The sequence below is a fragment of the Hemibagrus wyckioides genome, linkage group LG20 (assembly GCF_019097595.1).
Source record: "Hemibagrus wyckioides isolate EC202008001 linkage group LG20, SWU_Hwy_1.0, whole genome shotgun sequence".
NCBI classification, from domain to species: Eukaryota; Metazoa; Chordata; class Actinopteri; order Siluriformes; family Bagridae; genus Hemibagrus; species Hemibagrus wyckioides.
The window spans coordinates 9,998,602-10,021,038 of NC_080729.1; the positions used below are offsets into that span (position 1 = coordinate 9,998,602).

A 22,437-nucleotide genomic window follows, 5' to 3' on the forward strand; every position below is an offset into this window, starting at 1 on the left:
CAGCCTTGTTGAACACTCGATCGTTCACAAATAAGACTTTCATTTTGAACGATCTAATTTCCACCCGCGACTTGGATTTTCTTTTGCTCACGGAGACCTGGCTAAAGCCAGGTGATGATAGCGCCTTCTCCGAACTCCTCCCTCCCGGCTATTCCTTCTTGAGTATGCCACGAGTGTCCCGTCGCGGTGGAGGACTGGCTGCGGTATTCAAACAAAGTTTCAGCTGCCATTTACTCTCGTGTAAAAGCTATAGTAGCTTTGAGCTACAACTGGTTTTGATTCAGTTTGCATGTCCTGTATTGTGTGCTATTATTATCTATCGTCCACCTAAATACAATAAGGACTTTTTCTCTGAGTTACTTGCTGAATTAATCCCTGAAAATGACATGGAGATTTTAATATTCATGTTTGTTGTCCGTCCAGCCAACTGGTAAAGTTCAAAGTCTTTTGAACTCCTTTGACCTGACACAATCAGTACATGACCCAACGCACCAGCATGGTCACACACTGGATCTTATAATCTCACATGGACTTCCAGTATCCATCTCAGAAATAACTGACAATTGCATCTCGGATCACTTTCCTGTCATTTTTGATTTTGCTGCTCCCCTTTCTGCCATCAAATCTCTCACCCCAGCCTGCCGCCGCCGTACCATCACTGCCACCACAGCTAGCTAACACTAGTTTTTACATCCAGGACGAGCTGGCTGCTTCTCCTCTGTGCCCAGAGGATTTTATCTCTGCCCTCTACTCCACCTGCACAGAAATTTTGGACTCCATTTCACCTTTCAAGACAGATCCATGAAAACCAAACCTGACCCTTGGCTCAATGATACTACACGTGCCCTCAGGCAGCACTGCAAACAAGCCGAGCGCAGGTGGAAGGAAGGACAAGTTGCATGTATCACTGGGTATACTGCGTGATAGTCTTTCTGACTATCAAAAAGCAGTTAAATAAGCAAAGTGTATGTACTTGTCAAATGTAATTTCCACCAGCTGTAATTGGCCTAGGGTGTTATTTAATACTATCCAGTCTGTCATTAATCCATCTTGTAATGTTCTGAAATATGCATCAAAGTCAATTTGTGATAAATTTCTTAATCATTTTGTTGACAAGGTGGCCTCTGTTAGGCAGAACATTATCAACACGTCCAATGGTCTTGACAATGGCTTCTTCTATGCCCTCGTCTGTGTTTAACATGTTTGAGCCAGTGTCCCTATCTCTTCTCTCTGAGGTGGTCCAGCAGTTATCTCCAACTAACTGTCCTCTAGACATTATTTCATCCAGAGTACTGAAACAGGTTTTTAACACAATGGGCCCATGTCTCCTCTCGTTTATTAACAGCTGCCTCAGTTCAGGGTCTCTCCCAGATGTTTTTAAGCATGCTGTGGTCAGGCCTCTTCTCAAGAAATCCAATCTCGATCCTGCAATACTGTCTAACTATAGACCAGTGTCTCATTTATCTTTTTTTATCTGAGGTTCTAGAAAAAGTTGTCCTTATCCAGTTGCAGTCTTTCTTGGAAAGAAATCATATCCTAGAGAAATTCCAGTCTTGCTTTAGAACACATCATAGCACTGAATCCGCTCTTCTAAAGGTACAGAATGATATTCTTTTGTCCCTTGACTCTAAAAAAACCTGTGTTGCTTGTGATGATGGACCTCACTGCTGCATTTGATACTGCTGACCACTCGATTCTCCTGACTCGCCTGGCACAAGAAGTTGGCCTCCAAGGTCCCGTACTGCAATGGTTTAGGTCATATTTAACAAATAGGACTTTCTCTGTTATGATTGGTGATCTCTCCTCCTCCCCAACCCCTTTGACCTCTGGTGTTCCACAGGGTTCCATTTTGGGCCCTGTTCTATTTTCTCTATACATGTTGCCATTAGGGTCGATTATTTCGAAGCACATTGTTTCGTTTCATCTCTATGCAGATGATTTACAAATCTATCTGCCAGTTGTGCCAAGTTCTTCTGATGCTCTCGAATCGATCAACAGATGTTTGCCTGACATCAAACTCTGGCTGTCAAAATTGTCTGTGCGAACATTGACTCTGTTGTCAAGGCAGGATTTTTCCATCTTCCCCTCCTCGCAAAGATCAAGCCCTTTCTGAGTCGGAGTGATTTAGAGAAAGCCATTCACGCTTTTATCAGTTCCCGGCTAGACTACTGCAATGCTCTTTACGTTGGAGTCAGCTCGTCTGCTTCGCCTGCAACTTCTGCAGAATGCTGCGGCTCGTATGCTGACTAACACTTGTAAATATGAGCCTATCACACCAATCCTGTATTCCCTCCGCTGGGTTCCGGTACAGTTCCGGATACAGTTTAAACTTCTGCTGTTTGTTTTTAATTCAATCAATGGCCTGGCACCTTCTTACTTGTGTGAGACAGTAAGCTGGTACCAACAAAGTAGAGCTTTACAGTCTGCTGACCAGAACATACTTGAGGTCCCTCGGTCAAGGTACAAACAGTGGGGTGATCGCTCCTTTGCAGTGGCGGGTCCTACACTCTGGAACACGATTCCCTATGAGTTGCATACTATTACTGACCTGCCTCTGTTTAAAGCCAAACTACAGATGCACTTATTTCAAATGGCTTTTTGCTTATGATCATTTTCTGTTTTGTCCATTTCATTATCTTATTTAAATTTTATTGTTACATAGAGATTGTTTTAATTACCTTTTTTAACACTGTAACACTTTGGTTCAATTTTAAGTTGTTGTAAGGTGCTATACAAATAAATGTGGATTGATTGATATGCTGCTCGGTTCTCTCTCTCTTTTGGCTCTTGTATCTCTCTTATATTTGTTGCCACAGAACACTCGTTAAAATAATTCTGCACAGATTTAGGTCCTTTTTCTGTTTTTCTGGCTCCTTCCTCCAATCACAAACCACTGCTCAAACATGCCCCTGCCTCCACAGCATGGTTTGTAAGCAACCCAAGACTTTTAAAGGCAAAGAAAAATAATGTTCTACAATGAACATATAAAAGCTAAAATCATCCTCCAGAGACTAGGTCTTAGAATATCTGAAAGCCAGCATTTAGGAGATCCTGTAAAAGAGCCATACTGTCAAATTACATTTATGGCATTTGGCATACACTACCAGTCAAAAGTTTGGACACACCTTCTAATTCAATGTTTTTTGTTTAGTGACTTATTTTCTACATTCTAGAACAATACTGGAGATTTTAAAATTATGTAATAAGACATGGATTTATGTAATCCATATGTAACGACAACAAAAAACAATAGTCAGTTGTTATTTTAAGACACGAAGGTCAGGTGTTCTGGAATAGTTCTTGCAAGAACAGTATTGTCAAGTGCATTTGCAAAACCCATCAAGCACCATGATGAAACTGGCTCACATGAAGACCATCCCAGTAAAGCAAGACCAAAACTTGCCTCTGCTGCAGAGGAGAAGTTCATTTACAGTTACCAGCCTCAGAAATCACCAATTAACAGCACCTCAGATTAGAGCCGTTATGAAGGCTTTACAGAGCATCAGTAGCAGACATATCTCAATATCAACTGTTCAAAGGACATTATTGTGTATTTCGGCCGCCTTCAGCATTGTTTTACAATGTAGAAAGAAATAAACATCAGGAAAGACCATGGAATTAGAAGGTGTGTCCAAACTTTTGACTGGTAGTGTATACCTTATTCTGAGTGATTTATATTTGTCTTATTTATGTAACCAAGAAGTTGAGGGTTAAGGGCCCTTGCTCAGGGGCCCAGCAGTGGCAGCTTTGTCAGTAGTGGTGCTGTGATTTGAACTCGGTGCCTTCCATTCAATAGTCCAATGCCTTAACAACTGAGCTGCCACTTCTCAATTATGTATGCAGATGTTTATGCTCAATTTGCCAGTTGCTGAGTCTTAATCTAAAGCCTCAGTTTTTTTTTGTGAGGTCAGCCTTTGCTGTTTTCTTGTTTCCAACATCATACTTCCAACATCAAAGGGGGCAGCAGCAAGTTCATGAGACATCAGTTTCCATGAACGCCTCCATTTTCTTAAACAAGAAGAAGCCTTTCGAGTCCATGTGAACTTGTCTTGTGCTGCTGCAAACTGCCTTTTTTCCCCCGTGTCATCTTTTGTAAGGTAAAGTTACCTTGACTCTTTCCTTCTTGATTGATGGTACCTGATCTGTACCCACATAGCCAATTACCAATATAATGATTCGTGTTTTTATATTTTTTATTGTGTAACACAGGCAGAACTGCATTTCCTCAATTCATTACTTTTTTAAATATTCCACCAACCCACAGAACACACATTTTGCATTACTCAAAATATTTGAATTTGTTTTGAAAGATGATGAATTTTTAATTTGTCCAGCTTACTAGCTTGTTTTTTGTTTTCAGTTGTTCTTTATCCACTAATGTAGCTCTTAAATTAAATTCTCCTCTTGTGTTTTGTGATTAATGACTACTATATATTTTGTTTATCTTGAGTGAATGTATCGTCTTATCACAGACAGAAAAATCCTTATACAGAAGTATGCTGCTTGGTAGACAATGGCAAGCTATGTAGCTCTGTATAAGGGTGTGCTACTGTTAGCATTTTAGCATTTAGCTTTTGCACAGTCAGTCATAGACACACTTGGTTTTTAAGTAATATCTTCTTATGATATATTGAAGAAATGTAATAAATTAATATCCAGAAGCCCACGTCAATAGCAATTGTTCAGCTTTGCGATTTACAGCCTGAGAGAGAAAAGCTCTCATCTCTCTATATAAAAACAGACCAACAGTTTATATGCTGGGTTAAGGAGACATAATACACTTATTGCTGAAGCCATGGCTTAAACCTTTACTATGTTTTAATATTTTTTGTCAATTTTCCCGGTTATTTGTACATTTTGGAAATGTAAAAAAAAAATGACTATTGCTCCCTTAAAAAGTCTAAACATGTTCTAAACAAAATGTAGCAAATGTAAGGATATAAATGTCTTAAATATCCTGAGATTTTTGGGAATTAAATTCTTTGCTATTTAAGATAACTTTAGAGCTCTTTTTTGACACAAATGTATTGAACCTCATTTTCAGTAAAAAGGTATATAAATAAAGATTAAAAAAGAAATTAAATTTACTAAAAATAGTATGTGACATGGATGCAGAAGATGTGGATGATGCCGTCTACATCCATTACCGCTTTGATGGCAGCCTATTCAACCTCAGAGGTCTCATGTCTAGCACAAAAGTCCATGAACAGCTGATAAGGGAGCTCCTCTTCACAAATAATGCTGCACTAGTTGCGCACACAGAAAGGGCCCTATAGCACCTTTCATCATATAGCATCATCTGACATGGCTGGATGGTTTGGGTTACAGGTAAGCTTAAAGAAGACCGAAGTTTTGCACCAACCATAACCAAGGGACCTTTCCCACCCTCCAGGCATACTTATTGGAGATACAGTGCTGAAGACAGTCCACCAGTTCATCTACATATCTTCAGATGCTAACATTTACAAAGAGCGTGACAGCTGCCTGGCCAAAGCAAACTGTGCTTTTGATCGACTGTAAAAAAGGGTGTGGAACAACAGACACCTATCTAGAGCCGGGCTGTAGTTCAAACCACACTTCTATATGGCTCAGAGACCTGGGTCATCTACTGCAAACACCTCCATCTCCATGAGCATTTTCATCAACGCTGCCTCTGCTCCATCCTCAACATGCACTGGAGAGACTTATGCTGATGTCCTGCAACGGGCTGAGCACACCAGCATCGAGGCTCTGCTTCTACAATCCCAACTACGCTGGGCTGGCCTTATTGGCAGGATGGAAGATCTCTTCGGAGAACTGTCATCTGGCTGACAGGAAAGAGGTGTACCAATAAAACGGTACAAAGACTGTCTAAGGACAGCCCTCAACACATGCAACATAAACCCAAATGAATGGACAAACTTGTGGTGGCAGAAACCCAGGCTGGTGCAATAAACCCAGGTGGCATAAACCCAGGCTGTTTCCTCCTTTGAATCCTCCAATATAGCAACACTGACAGATAAGCACTGCAGGAGGAATAAATGGGAACCTGCCACCACCTCAATTCCATCCCAGACCTTCACATATAGTAGTTGTGGCCGGAACTGGCTCTCATAGCTCATGGCTTTTCCAGTCATGTACGCACATGCAGCAGACGTGGGCTGATGTTCAAAGATCTTCGTTCATGAAGCCAAGCCATGAATCTCGTGAAATTATTGAAAACTGAATAAACCCTTATTTACATTTTATTAAAATGTTAGGATAATTTTTTCGGGTGGAATTAAAAGTATTTGATCTCTCTTCATTAAGATATGGTTATAAATTCTTAGAGGTCTATGCCTGTGTATACAGTAGTCTGTGCAGTTGCACTTTCCTAGCTGAAAGCATGTTTAGTGTATTGCATTGTGCTTGTGTGAGTGGCAACAGAACTAATTTAATATGTTGCTTATGTTTTAATAAACATTTTCAATAATGATAAATTGCTACCCATGTTCCACTGAAATACATTTAGTGGCTATATAAATAAGTGGTGTAGATAAGTAAAAAGTTTTTTTTGTGTGTAGATGGTAATGATTGCACCAAGGCTTCAGCTCAGTCCTGTGGTGAATGTATTCAGGCTGGTGAAAAATGTGGCTGGTGCACCTATGAAGTAAGTATAACATTAAAGCGAGTTGTTTTAGCAATTGTCTGTCTATCTTTCTATTTTCAATGCATTGATCCACCATAAAATGAAAATCCCTTGTGCTTGCAGGCCTTTCTGAAGCAAGGAGAATCCAAATCAACACGCTGTGATGAAATTGACGCTTTGATTAAGAAGGGCTGCCCTAACATCACTGTGGAAAATCCTCGAGGTGCAGTGCAGCTCAATCAGAACAAACCTGTCACAAATCGTACAAAAGATGTGGCAGAGAAACTGAAACCGGACCAGATTACTCAGATTCAACCTCAGAATCTCACAGTCAACCTAAGAGCAGGTACATTATGATTTAATATATTGGTGTATGAAGTGAATTCTGATTTGCTGTGTGTGCCAGGACCTTCTTTCTGTGAGGCAACTGTGCTAACCACTGTGCTGCCTCGAGCTTGGACCAGATCGACCCAATTTGCAAATTTTGGCATCAGTGTAAACCTGCCTTATGAAACTACCTGTGTTCAGGTCTATCAACTTGATGTTTTGTACTTTTTCTCTGTCTGTTACCATAACCACTTCTGCAGCAAAATATTTTGTATTCAAGAATCAATTTAATGTATGAACAACTTTAAAACTCTAGGCTTTTTTTTTTTATCTTGAGTGACTGTATCGTCTTATCACAGACATAAAAATCCTCATACAGAAGTACAGTAATCCCCCGTTTATCGCGGGAGTTAAGTTCTAAAACCACCCTCGATAAACGAAAATCTGCGATACACAGACGCCAACCCCAAATGCTTTTTTTTTTTATTGTTTTAAGCTGTAAATGATCCTCCCACACTCTTTAAACACGCACAGTGCAAGCATATAGCGAGATGAATTTTAGGTAAATTTGTAGAAATATCACATTTATAGTGAGTACTGTATGTATGTATGTTGCCAGAAGCCTTAGAAGGTGCAGAATGTTTGGGCAACATAATAGGGCTTGCAGAAATACGTAAAAAAAAAAAAAAACATACACAGCACAAAACCAAACACTCTGGACAGTGACACGTGAAAAACTGGGATGCTGGAGAATTCTGCTTCCCTTTCCCCAATCGCACGCATATCCAGCAGCTAATCACAACCGTGATTAAATGAATGGGGCATTCCGATTGGCCAGACTCGTTCCTCCAGCCCTACTGTATTTTGATTTTCATTGTCCTCGCACCGCGCTTTCCTAAACAACACTATGCTGTACAGTATTTGATATTAACGTTTTATTTTATTTTAATTAATGTTTATTTTAACATTAACATTTAACATTAAATGAATAATATTTTTATTAATAAATTACCTTGTTTCAACAGAAAAACAATTCACTATAAGGTTTGCAGATACCGCGATATACCAGGAAAATCCGCAAAAAAATTTTTCAAATAAAAATCCGCGATATACCGGGACCGCAATAAGTGAATATAGCAAGCGATATAGCAGGGGATTACTGTGCGCTACTTGTTAGAATGGTGAGCTATGGAGTATGTATATATGCTATTGTTAGCATTTTAGCATTTAGCTTTTGCAGTGTCAGTCATGGAAGCATTTAAAAACCAACTAATATCTCCTAATGATTAATGATTATTCAATTTTTATTTATCCTGTGTGACAAAATATTGGTCTGGTATATTGAAGAAATTTAATAAATTTTAATGACCTAAACTTTACTATTTCTCATATTGTTCTGCCAATTTTCCAGGTGATTAGAACATTTTGGACTTTTTAAAGGTCCAAAATGTACAAACAAAATGTAGCAAATATAAGGATAGAAATGTCTTGAGATTATTGGGATTTAAATTAGCCAAGAAGCTGTTATTGTCATTTCAACCATGTATTGTTGGTGCAATACATGTGAAATCACCTTCCTCCATGAGCAGGGTGCTACCTAGAATGCACTGCTGCATAAAACAACCAGAACTAAGTACGTTAACACAGTTCTATTTAAAGTGCATGTATGCAAACATGCACTTTGAATAGAATGTTTTTTCAGCATTCATTTGCCATGAAAAAGTCGAGACAGAAATATTTCTGTCTACTAATCTTGTGGGATTTTCACACAACAGTCTATATACAAGAAAAAACACTGAGTAAGTGACAGTTCCGTGGCCTTGTTGAAGAGAGACAAGAAGAAAATGGCCACACTGGTTTGGGATGCCAGGAAGGATAATAAAACAAAAAATTATAATCACTTATCCTCAACCCTCATCCTGAACACCGGTGTCCCACAAGGCTATGTGCTGAGCCCACTGCTCTACTCCCTGTTCATGATATGACTGTGTTCCGCAACATAACTCCGAAGTCTTCATCAAGTATGCAGATGATGCCACCAGTTGTTGACCAAATCAGCAACAATGATGAATCGGCCTACAGGGAGGAGATCCATAGACTGTCAGCATGGTGTTCCATGAACAACCTCACCCTTAATGCCACAAAGACCAAAGAGCTCATCGTGGACTTCATAGAGCTCATCATGGAAATCTAACAGCAGCAGACACTTCCCTATTTACATCAACGGGTCTGAAGTAGAGTGTGTCTCCAGCTTTAAGTTCCTGGGTGTCCACATCTCTGAGGATCTGTCCTGGCATCTGAACACCTCAACTCTGGTTCGTAAGGTGCAACAGCGTCTTTACTTCTGAGATGAAAGTTCACCTATCCCCCAAGATCCTGACCAACATTTACCGCTGCATCACTGAGAGCATCTTGACGAGCTCCATCACAGTGTGTCATGGCAGCTCCACAGTGTGTAAAAAGAAATCACTGCAAAGGGTTGTGAAAACCGCCCAACGCATCATTGGCACTCAACTACCTGCCATTGAGTCTCTTCACCACAGTAGATGTCTGCGTAGAGCACACAAAATAATCGAGGACTCCTCCCACCCGAGTCATAAACTGTTCAACCTCCTTACATCCAGGAGGAGATACAGGTCCATCCTCACCAGAACCAGCAGGTTTAGGGCCAGTTTTTTTTCCTTCAACCATAAATCTACTGAACTCTACAATGCACCGCTAGGACCCTCATGTCTTACTACACTTATCACTTTACAGTTCTGCTCCACCCTGTACATTCTGTTAATATAATATTTTTCACGGTTGTACATTATGATATATTTTCTCACTGTATAATATAATTTACATATTGTCCATTTCATAGATTACACCTAGTTTTTTGTCTATCTATTTATATACATTTATATATACTACATTTATACATACTATATACTATCTGTATATTCACTGTATATTATCTGTTACTGTTGTACATACATTGTACATAATGCACACATTTTTAGCACAATTATAATTACACCTGTCACTTTTTCTGCTGTAAATACTACCTGCACATACTTTTCTGTGCACACTCTAACATAGCCTTATTTGTCGATGTACATATTTATCTGCACTTGTTCATTTGTACAATTTCTACTATTTGCACTTCTGGTAGATGCCAAACAGCATTTTGTTGCTATGTACCTGTACTTTGCAATGACAATAAATATCTATCTGATTTTATGCTTTGTGCTGCTACCACATGATTGGCTGATTAAATAGCTGCATGTATGTGTAGGTGTGCATTACCATTGAAATAGAGGCTGCTACCTATGTGAATTTGTGTAAGGTTGCTTTGTTATTGACATGGTATTATTTTTGTTATAGGTGAGCCTCAAAAATTTTCCCTGAAGTTTAAAAGGGCAGAGGATTATCCCATTGACTTGTACTACCTGATGGACTTGAGTTACTCCATGAAAGATGATTTGGAGAATGTGAAGAATTTGGGAACGGACCTGATGCGCGAGATGCAGTCAGTCACATCTGACTTCAGGATTGGTAGGGGTGTTGCAAACTCCAAATTCTTTTTTTAATTGTGTATGATATAATATTTGGGATTAACCAGCTATACGTGTTTATTGGCATTCTGCTTATTTTAATCATCATATCTATTGAACAAATATATTCGTTTTTTTTTTCAGGTTTTGGTTCATTTGTGGAAAAGACTGTGATGCCATATATCAGTACAACACCTGCTAAGCTGCTGAATCCATGCACTTCTGATCAGAACTGCACAAGCCCCTTCAGCTATAAAAATGTACTGAATCTGACTGAGGATGGCCGTCGGTTTAACAACCTGGTCAGCCGGCAACAGATTTCTGGAAACCTTGACTCACCTGAGGGAGGCTTTGATGCTATCATGCAAGTTGCAGTTTGTGGGGTGAGTTTGTTAGGAAGGTTACTTAGTTTAAAGTACTCTTTACAACTCCTCTTCTTTTTTATGCTGTTTCAAAGTTTGAAAGCTAACGCATGCTTCTTTACTTTTGTTTTTTAATTTTAGGAACAGATTGGTTGGAGAAATGTTACTCGACTACTAGTCTTTTCCACTGATGCTGGTTTTCATTTTGCTGGAGACGGTAAACTGGGTGGCATTGTGCTTCCCAATGATGGAAAATGCCACCTGAAAGATAATATATATACAATGAGCCATTACTATGTAAGTATGCTGTATTCCACATCCTAGCAGTCTACAAATGCGCACACATGCACTGTAATACTGAAGACCATTTCTGTTATAGGATTACCCTTCAATTGCACACCTTGTACAGAAACTGAGTGACAACAATATTCAGACAATCTTTGCTGTAACTGAGGAATTCCAACCTGTCTATAAGGTAATAATTTTTAATAACACGTAATAATTTGCAAGTATGTGAAATGCGTAGAAAGAAAACAGCAAACAGATTTTGAGAGGATTAATTACATTTTTAGGAGCTTAAAAACCTCATCCCAAAGTCTGCTGTGGGAACATTGTCTGCGAACTCCAGTAATGTGATCAGACTTATCATTGATGCCTACAATGTGAGTAAAACAATCTTGTATGTCTTGTTTATGCATGAATTGTACTATTCCTTGCATTGTTTATATTCTATTGGTATTGCTGTACAAATGTACATTATATAGCTAAAAGTGTGTGGACCCATTTGTGATCCTTTCTGTTGCTACAATATTGTAAGCCCACAATTGAATAGTATGTAAAATTTTTGCTGTAGCGTATTACATTTTTCTTCACTGGAAATAAGGGGTCTAGCCTTTTACTTTACATAGGAAAGAAAATAGAAAGAGAAGTATATAGCATAAAGTATGTAAATCTGCATCAAAATTGAATAATCTTAATTAAAATAAATTAAAAAAAAAAAAAGGACATTCATCTAGTAAAAGCTAAAGAGCTACGTTTTGAGCAGTGGTGTGCTGTCAGGGCCAGCAAGGACTTCTCTGCTGGCCTAAACAGCAGTGATCTGAATCGCTGACTTGCAATTTAATATATTGTTCCATAAATGTGTATTAAATTATTCCCTATAGCCTGTTCTCGACATTTCATAGCTTTTCTCTTGGTTGCACTGCTTCCAGTAGTGTATATTTATGATGAGAGTATTTATCCAATCATATTTCAGCCAGTGGCTGACATCATATATAGCCAGGGTGAAAGAAATCTGTCTTAAGGCCTTCAGAATCAATAGTGCAGGCGCCCGTAGCTTAAAATAAGTGGCAATGAAATCGTTACATTAACCAATCAGATTTCGAGTTGGCATCACTGGGGCCATCTAGCAGGCATACGATTGTCAGCAATTTCCCATCATTTGATTGGATAATTAGAGTAGTCAGAGGCAGTGAACCACACAAACTAAATAAAATATATATGTATGTATATAGTGTGTGTGAGTGTGTGTGTGTGTATGTGTGTGTATATGTATGTATGTATGTATGTATGTATATATATATATATATCTCAAAATTGAATAATCTTAATTAAAATAAATAAAAAAAAGGACATTCATCTAGTAAAAGATATATAGCTATATATATCTATCTATATATATATATATATATATATATATATATAGCTATATATATCTATATATATATATATATATATATATATATATATATATATATAATATAAAAATAATACACTATATTGCCAAAAGTATTCGCTCACCCATCCAAATAATCAGAATCAGGTGTTCCAATCACTTCCATGGCCACAGGTGTATAAAATCAAGCACCTAGGCATGCAGACTGTTTTTACAAACATTTGTGAAAGAATGGGTCGCTCTCAGGAGCTCAGTGAATTCCAGCGTGGAACTGTGATAGGATGCCACCTGTGCAACAAATCCAGTCGTGAAATTTCCTCGCTCCTAAATATTCCACAGTCAACTGTCAGCTGTATTATAAGAACGTGGAAGTGTTTGGGAACGACAGCAACTCAGCCACGAAGTGGTAGGCCACGTAAACTGATGGAGCGTGGTCAGCGGATGCTGAGGCGCATAGTGCGAAGAGGTCGCCAACTTTCTGCAGAGTCAATCGCTACAGACCTCCAAACTTCATGTGGCCTTCAGATTAGCTCAAGAACAGTGCGCAGAGAGCTTCATGGAATGGGTTTCCATGGCCGAGCAGCTGCATCCAAGCCATACATCACCAAGTGCAATGCAAAGCGTCGGGTGCAGTGGTGTAAAGCACGCCGCCACTGGACTCTAGAGCAGTGGAGACGCGTTCTCTGGAGTGACGAATCGGGCTTCTCCATCTGGCAATCTGATGGATGAGTCTGGGTTTGGCGGTTGCCAGGAGAACGGTACTTGTCTGACTGCATTGTGCCAAGTGTAAAGTTTGGTGGAGGGGGGATTATGGTGTGGGGTTGTTTTTCAGGAGCTGGGCTTGGCCCCTTAGTTCCAGTGAAAGGAACTCTGAATGCTTCAGCATACCAAGACATTTTGGACAATTCCATGCTCCCAACTTTGTGGGAACAGTTTGGAGCTGGCCCCTTCCTCTTCCAACATGACTGTGCACCAGTGACCAAAGCAAGGTCCATGAAGGCATGGATGACAGAGTCTGGTGTGGATGAACTTGACTGGCCTGCACAGAGTCCTGACCTCAACCCGATAGAATACCTTTGGGATGAATTAGAGCGGAGACTGAGAGCCAGGCCTTCTCGTCCAACATCAGTGTGTGACCTCACAAATGCGCTTCTGGAAGAATGGTCAAAAATTCCCATAAACACACTCCTAAACCTTGTGGACAGCCTTCCCAGAAGAAGCTGAAGCTGTTATAGCTGCAAAGGGTGGACCGACGTCATATTGAACCCTATGGATTAGGAATGGGATGTCACTTACGTTCATATGCGAGTCAAGGCAGGTGAGCGAATACTTTTGGCAATATAGTGTGTGTCTGTGTGTGTAATATATATATATATATATATATATATATATATATATATATATATATATACATATATATATATATATATATATATATATATATATATTATATAATTTATTTATATATATATATATATATATATATATATATATATATATATATATCTATATATATATATATATAAAAATATAAAAAAGCTCACAATGGCTGACTGAGGAGAAGAAATCGATTTGGTCACAGACATCCTTACAAATGCATTTTCAATGCGGGCTGTAATAAAAGTGACTATTCCTTGTGAGGTGTACTGTAGCCTAATTTCATTTTTACTTTGCTATTTAACAGTTGATTAGTATCTACTGCCATGGCGTCATGATGGTATAGAGGTGGATTAATTCATTCACCATTTATATAAACTCAGCTAAAAGACAAAGCTACAGTAGATCCTTAAATGATATGGTTTGCCAAGAACTTTGTGTGGCCTACACAAGTCCCTGACCTCAACACCACAGAATACTTTTGGGGTCAACTGGACTGCCACCTGCATGCAAGTCTTCCTTGCCCAACTTCAGGAACTTCAGTCACTTGTGTAACATCAATCACTTAAGCTCTTTTATCTAAATTGCCAGATCCCCACAGCCTCACTCTAAAATGTAGTAGAAAGCCTTTAAGGCAGAGTGGAGGTTATTATAACAGCAAAGGGGGACAATAAATCTAGGTTTGGATATTCAATACATTCTGTGTGATTGGTCAGGTGACCAAACTTTAGTTTGTCTTATAGTGCAACTATTGGTATAATATACCAAAGTAAGGATTTTAATGTTTTTAACATGCAAATTGGGCAAAGTGAGATTCTTTTGATGGAATCTTGGTCTGTTTTCTTGTTGAAGTATTTGCATTGTTTGAATCTCATGAACCTCCTTTCAATCATTTCCAAATATCTGGCTAGTCTCTTTCATCTGAGGTGATCCTGGAGAACAGCAAGCTGCCTGAGGGAGTGTCCATCTCATACGTGTCCCACTGCAAGAATGGAGTGAGTGAAACAGGAGACAATGGAAGAAAGTGCTCAAACATCTCTATCGGTGATGAGGTAAGAACAATTGGAATGTGAAGAAGTGAATTCACACTCATTGTGAGGAGATAATGCATGTTAAAACTGCGAATACAGTCTGATAAGATCTTTTGTTTTGGTAGTTATATCATAGTTTTTGGTGCAAGGAGTTGAATAGGATGTGCACTAATGTTCGTTCTCTTTACACAGGTAACCTTTGACATAGCCATAACAACTAAGGGCTGCCCATCACAGGGTAAACAAGAGGTAATAACGATCAAGCCTCTAGGCTTCAGTGAGGAGGTAGTGATTGCTCTAAACTTCATCTGTGAGTGTAATTGTTCCAAACAAGGTATCCCCAATAGTGAAGTGTGTCACTTTGGCAATGGAACCCTCGAGTGTGGGGCATGCAGGTAGGCGAGCAATCTCAAATAATATATATACACTATGTCATTAATTTTTTTTTAACTTAAATATTCAGTATTTAATGTCATGGTTAAATTTTTTTCGAATATGCTTTTTTGTTTTTTGTTTTTTGTTTACTACCAAGCAAAAAAAATCTATTTTTCTATTGGTATAAATGCCTCCAGGTATCTTACAGGAAATGAGTATTGTTAATGACTTAAATCACTTAAATCTGTTTGGGCATCTATCCAATCTGGATGAACACTGAAAAAAGTTCATGATAAACACTAGTCATTTTCTTTATGTAGTCTCTGTCTGCCTTCTATACAGAGCAAACATTTTGGCTCACAGGCCACACTGGGTTATAAAATTTGACAGACAGGCAGGGCCAGTAGCAAATGGGATGATGAACTAATATAAATTACATGTGAAAGCTATTACCTAAAAAGTAAAGACAACTTTTTATCTAATGTCACTTTGAAGATCTATCATTTTAAAAACTTCTGCAGTGCTGTTTCAGACTCCTGTGACAGGGGACATGACACCAGCGGTGTCTTAATTTTTTCAAAATCAGAGAGTTGATGGTAGAATTCTCTGTCCAGGTATTCCAGTGGTTTGCTCTATTTCTGTGCATGTTGAGGGGTTTGCAAATGTGGGGAAATGAGCAAATGAGTTGTTTAGAATTTGTCTTAAGAATAGTCATTTTGGCTTAGAAGGCTTTTTACATTTGTATAGATTTCGTGCACAAATTCCCCTTGTAGCTTCATGTTCAGATCATTCATGTGTCCCAATATGTCCACAGTAAACTCAGTCACAAAGCCAATCTGTGTCACTCAGCTCAGGGAAAGTGACAGCTTTCCACATTAACTCAAAAAGTGAGCTTATCTCCCCTTTAAGCTCTCACCCTGACATACTTACTTAACCAAAGGACTGTAAGTGGTCAGTCCTGGTGATCAACATGAGTTTCTTCAAAGAATTTGATGAATTAATGATAGCTAAGTCCCCTCCCTCATATGAAGTTGAAGGATTTTTCACCTTATCCTTATCCTCATTATTCTTTTCAGCAGCCTGATGTTTTTTACTGTTAAGTTTTGGCAATCCATCTGTGGTGACATTTGCAAGTTTACACCATGGTAGCTTCAGTCTCTCGGTGACAGCAGAAACCCTGCCATACTGCATGTCCACTGCTTGTGTTGTCCATTTTAAGTACTTCATGGCCAAAAACTCCTGTGATCTTAAAATTGTCAGTAATCCCTGTTATAAAAATGAGAGAGAGACAGACAGACAAAACAGACTTTCCTTCCCTAAAGGAAATTCTTGTTACAGCACTTTAGTTACACACAAATCTAAAATGTAAAACAAATATATATATAATTTTCCAAGAGATGTGACGTAAGTCGTAAGTTGGAAATGCCCCTATAAAGTGCTGTATGTGGTATCAGTACTATTTTTATATTGAATGTGTATTTTCTATATTTTTATTTTGATAGAAGATAGATGATTTATCTATTCTTTTATTTTTATATTGAATGTGTAAAGATTTTTTTTTCCTTAGTTTGGTTTTATTAGCCATTTTTCATTCTTACTCTGCGACAGAGAGACCGACGTAAGGTTGTGTAAAGTGCCGTTAATTGGATTTAATTTTTCAATTTGATACTTAAAGATGAGCGAAAACGACGCAAGTCGAAATGTAGAGCTGTGGTTGAATTTTTGTTAAATTAGACATTTGTAGTATAAAATTTAGCTTTGCTCCAGAGACTTTCAGTGGGGTGTACTCATTTTTGTATTACCCTAATTTGAGTAAAACTGAAAATTGTGTTCTCTAAGTTATATTATTAACCTTACTTTTATATTATAAGTTAAACAGGTGTTATATTAAACTTAGTCTTGTCAGCAATTTGGAGATTGTGTGGATTGTGTTCATTGAGATGCTGCTTAAAATGTTACTTTTCAAAGGGGATGTACTCTTTTATGTTGAGCACGGTGTAATATATATAGAGAGGGAGAGAGGTGTGTGTATGATGTGATTTTATATATACAAAAATTTAAGGATATTTGGCTTTCGGGTGAAATTTCAGGATGCACCTAAAATGCACTATAACCTTTACAGGTGAACTTAATTTGACCTTCTCTACACTTTTGAATGCACATGTCCATCTGTTCAGAGTTTCAGTACTTTTTGCATAACTTGCTGTTCTCTAACAAGGTGGTTCTCTAACAATGGCAAAATTCACAACTGGTGTTTGATCCATGAATCAACCAATACATTTTCTGGTTCAATTAGAATTGGTATTTAAACAGTCCTCTTCATCATACTGTTCATGAGACCAGACCACACCTAACAATTGATCAACAGTACCTCGCCATTGCGAGGCTTCAAACAGGATGTTCTCAGAGGGAAGTGGCCACTGAGCTTAGAGTGTCACAGAGTGTCATCAGCAGGTTGCGACAGAGATACAGAGAGACTGGAAGAGTCACAGAAAGGCATAGAAGTGGACGTCCTTTGGCCACATCCCACGTTGATGACCGCTTCATTGTGAACAGTGCCCTGTGGAACCAGATGATAAATGCCACTCAACTCCAGGCACATTTAAGGGAGGTGAGAGGCACCCAAGTGTCACGTCAGACCATTCGAAACCGTTTACATCAGCGCGGTCTGCGTGCTAGATGACCTGCAAGTAGAGCTGGGCGATATGGCCAAAAAATTGAATCTCCGATTTTTTAAAACAAAATTCGATTTTCAATTTTAAAACGATTATTTTTCTTTAAAAAAAATTTAACACACTACAGACTATAGAATAGATTTTTTTAATTTGAGCAGAAACAATATAACCAAACATATGAACTGCTAATTTGGACTAAAAGTGCAAAATTACTTTCACTAACAAGTTTTTTTTTTTTGTTATTTTAGAAAAACAATAATCAATACAACAACATAACTTTTTTGGGGTATTTATAAAATGCAAACTTACTAATAAAGTTCTAATTATTCTAGTAAAATAAAGTAATATAACAAAATATGATGGGGGCAGACTTTCGGCTGCTCCCCGGCTTTTAGCGCGTATGAAGAAACCGCGCCTCTCTTAGCTTGTTTCTCTTTGCGTCACAGAACTTCAGAAGCTCGCTCTGCCAAACCAAAGTGAAATCGGAAAATTGATTTTCGTTTTTTCAACATCAACATAAACCATAAATTTATTATTTAAATAAATTAATCGATAATAACGATTAATTGCCCAGCTCTACCTGCAAGGGTACCTGACCACACCACCAGGCACAGGTGTCATCGTCTTGCATGGGCCAGTAAGACAATAAGTCGACTCGTGAACAGCATGAGACATCGTTGTCAAGCTCTAATTGATGGTCAAGGGCACATGGCAAATTATTGAGACATTGACAATTTTTGTTGTGGTATACCCACCACTGTTGGCTTTTGTTTCATTAAATTGTTTGAGATGAGGAAATCACCATTGCATGCTTCTATTTAAATGTCCTACTTTTATGATATCACTGTAGCGTGAACTTTTTACATTTTCCATAAATTTCACCCAAAAGCCAAATATCCTTAACTTTTTGTGAGTAGTGTATGTGTATATATACTGTAGTGTACTATATATACTGTATGTGTATGTATAAAGTATCTCACAAAACTGAGTACACCCCTTACATTTTTGTAAATATTTTATGTTTTCATGTGACAACACTGAAGAAATGACACTCTGCTACAATGTAAAGTAGTGAGTGTACAGCCTGTATAACAGTGTAAATTTGCTGTCCCCTCAAAATAACTCAACACACAGCACAAGCTAAGTGGAAATGTCCAAATTGGGCCCAAAATGTCAATATTTTGTGTGGCCACCATTATTTTCCAGGACTGCCTTAACCCTCTTGGGCATGGAGTTCACCAGGCTTTCATTTTTTTTTTGTTTTTGTTTTTTTGTTTTTGTTTTTTTGTTTTTTGTCTCATATGGGCAATCTTATCCACAAAGAGCCAGTGTGGGTGCAGGTTTTCATCAAGCAGAAGCCACATCTGATTCCTCCTGTTTAATCAGTTGATCTTGGTTTTCAATAGACTTGGGTAGGGATCATACCCACCCTGGCCCTATCTGGATTAGACACCCCTGATCTAAACACTCTATGCAAGACTGAACAAATGTGTGCCTAGACTTTAAAGCTGGGACTGTTTCTAACTCCAGAAAAATGTTTGGAAGGCTGTTCCATATTGATGGCTTTGTAAGGTCTGCCCCTGCTGTAGACATTATTTGAGGTACAAACAAAAGTGTCTGTGGCATAGGTGTACCATTTAATGTGAGATTTTATTGGGATCCACTTCAGTGTAGATAAGATTAGGGTTACATGGTCACATCCTCTGGTTCAAGTAAGACCCCTGGCTACTGCATTATGGACTAACATGAACTTGCTTATGCACTTACGGGAGCATCCAGATAGGAAGGCATTACGTTAGTCCAACCTAGAGGTATTGGATACAACTGGTTGTATTCATTATGTAGTGACATTTATATTTATTACAAGAATATTTCTTAGACAAAAGAAGCCTGTTCTTAGTAATATTTAGTAATATTAATGTTTAATATTAATATTATTATGTAAATGAGCTTCAAAGTACATAATCTGAAAGCTTTGCTAACTGTGGGCCTAAAAGGAATATTTCTGTCTTGTCAGAATTAAGTAGGAGAACATTATATAGCATCCAGTGTCTAATGTCCTTTAGACATACCTCCACTTTATTAAGCTGGCATCTCTTTTCTGGCTTTGCTGAATTATATAACTGTGGTCATCACCATAAAGAGTGGAAGCTAATAGCATGTTTACAAATAAGTGTACCCAGTGGTTGCATATATAAAGAAAAAACCACTATGCCTGAAACGAAGCCATGTGGAACACCATTTAAGTTGAAGCAGGAGAGGGCTGTTCCCTAGACTCCAAAAATATTTTCTAGTCAATCAAGGAGAATAATAGCAGTCTAATCAAAGATGCACTAAAGTCAGTCAATGAGACAAGACCATGGTTGTAGGCCAGTAGTAGGTCATTTACCACTTTAACCAGCACTATCTTTGTAGTGGAGGTGCTGAAGATGGCCCAAACATGGACAGCCTGGAGATACATGGGACTTGGAGACCATAGCGGTGGCCTTGAACTGCTGTTGCTGCAGTCGGTTTTGTGATCAGGTCCTTGACCATTTAATGGCTTTGTCAGGAAGGAATTTGTTACTTTAATTCCCGTATCATCTCGGGGAGTTTTTCTCTTGCCAGTGTTGCTTCTGGCTTACTCATTAGGGATAAAGACTTTCTCAAAGCAGCTTAAATGGAATATAAAAATGGTAATTATGTAAATAAATAAAATAAAAAACAAATAAAATACAGTCCTTGTTCAACCCATCAGGTTTTTTTTTCTTTAGGAAAAAATACTGCTCTGCAACAATAAATGTCTGAGTCAAATTTGTTGTCTAACATCTTAAGGTAGTATAATGGCAGAGGGTTAATAAAGCACTTGGATGACAGTCTGAATGCTGGCAGAGATTAAATATGGTATTAACCAGTTATGTATGTTATACATTATTCCGTTATCCGTATTGGTTTTTGGCAAATGAGTATGGAGTACAAAGTCCTTCATCTAAACTCCTATTCTATTGTTTATGCTGTGCCTGCTAAACCATTTACAGCATGTAGGTGGCTTTGGAGTCGTTTGGTGTTATTAAATGTTTTAATTTGTTATTATTTGGAATTTAAAAACTATAAAATTTTAATAATTTTATTTCTTGATTTAGAAAAGAGCTATCTAAGATCTGAAATTAAAACCTTAACATGTTTACCTTTGCTATCCTTTATATTAAACGAGAGGATAGGCCTTGAAATGATGCTGTATTGCATAGTAACACTAAAGATGCTTTCTTGTGACTTGTCAGATGCAATGAGGGGCGTATTGGAAGAGTTTGTGAATGTAGCAAAGATGATGTCAGGGCAGAGGATCTTGATGCAAACTGCCGCATGGATAATGGCACAGATATCTGTAGCAACAACGGGGACTGTATATGTGGAACATGTGAATGCAAGAAGCGAGACAACCCAGAGGAGCGCTATGAAGGGAAGTACTGTGAATGTGACAACTTCAACTGTGACCGATCGAACAACAAGCTATGTGGAGGTGAGATTGCACGCCAATTCTGTCATGGATTTTAACATTTGTAATATGTCCGTCTTTTTATTGAAATTTTGCTTTGCCTTTTAATATGCTATTTTATATTATATATAATAATTTTTTATTTTTGTCTTACAGGTCATGGCCAGTGTGTCTGCAGAGTGTGTGTATGTGATGCAAACTACACAGGCAGTGCATGTGACTGCCCACTGGACAAGCAGCCCTGTGTGGCCAGTAATGGGCAGATATGTAATGGTCGTGGCAATTGTGCCTGTGGAGTGTGTAAATGCACTGACCCAAAGTTCCAGGGTCCCACCTGTGAGATTTGTCCCACTTGTCCTGGAGTCTGCACAGAACACAAGTCAGTGAAGAATACTAAATTTTTAATTTGTATACTGTCTTTGTACAACCAAACTATCAAGAGTGAATGTTAAACAAATTAGTCAGTATCCCTGTCAGTATTTTATATCATCATTTTGATCGCACATGTGCAAAATGACCTTGTCATTGTGTGCTCTGTACAGACCCTGTGTTCAGTGCCGTGCATTTAACACTGGAGAGATGAAAGATAAATGTGAAGAGAAATGCAACTACTTTAAACTAAATAAGGTGAAGGAAAAGGAGCAACTTCCTCAGCCAAACAGTCAGCCCTACCTCACTCACTGCAAAGAGCGTGATGCCGATGACTGCTGGTTCTTCTTCACTTATGCCACCAAGAATGACAGTGCTGAGGTTTATGTGGTTGAGAAGCGGGGTAAGTGAAACATGACCTATGTTTTTTGCTAAAAAATAAGGATGGGCACTAGTTCTTGTAAGTGACAACAACGATTGAGCATTCTTAGCAACTTCAAATATTTGAAGAAAATTCTTGAAATTTGTTACAGTTCTACCTCTGAGGATCTGTTATCATAACTATAACAGTTTAAGACTGATGAAAGTCTAAAACTGAAGCTCTTGATGCATTTATTTTAGCCCAAAA

The 22,437-nt window shown here is 38.3% G+C and overlaps 1 protein-coding gene across 1 annotated transcript in view; it reads left to right on the forward strand.

Moving 5' to 3' along the window:
* The window catches only part of LOC131371138 (integrin beta-1-like), a 38,276-nt gene that overhangs the window by 11,640 nt on the left and 4,199 nt on the right, over positions 1 to 22,437 (forward strand). Inside the window, exons 3-14 of the mRNA XM_058418929.1 lie at positions 6,543 to 6,628; positions 6,731 to 6,953; positions 10,301 to 10,471; positions 10,615 to 10,853; positions 10,974 to 11,129; positions 11,212 to 11,307; positions 11,405 to 11,494; positions 14,796 to 14,936; positions 15,108 to 15,310; positions 21,226 to 21,464; positions 21,597 to 21,819; positions 21,983 to 22,212. Coding sequence (XP_058274912.1) covers positions 6,543 to 6,628; positions 6,731 to 6,953; positions 10,301 to 10,471; positions 10,615 to 10,853; positions 10,974 to 11,129; positions 11,212 to 11,307; positions 11,405 to 11,494; positions 14,796 to 14,936; positions 15,108 to 15,310; positions 21,226 to 21,464; positions 21,597 to 21,819; positions 21,983 to 22,212 — 2,097 coding nt within the window. The remainder of the gene's footprint in view (positions 1 to 6,542; positions 6,629 to 6,730; positions 6,954 to 10,300; positions 10,472 to 10,614; positions 10,854 to 10,973; positions 11,130 to 11,211; positions 11,308 to 11,404; positions 11,495 to 14,795; positions 14,937 to 15,107; positions 15,311 to 21,225; positions 21,465 to 21,596; positions 21,820 to 21,982; positions 22,213 to 22,437) is intronic.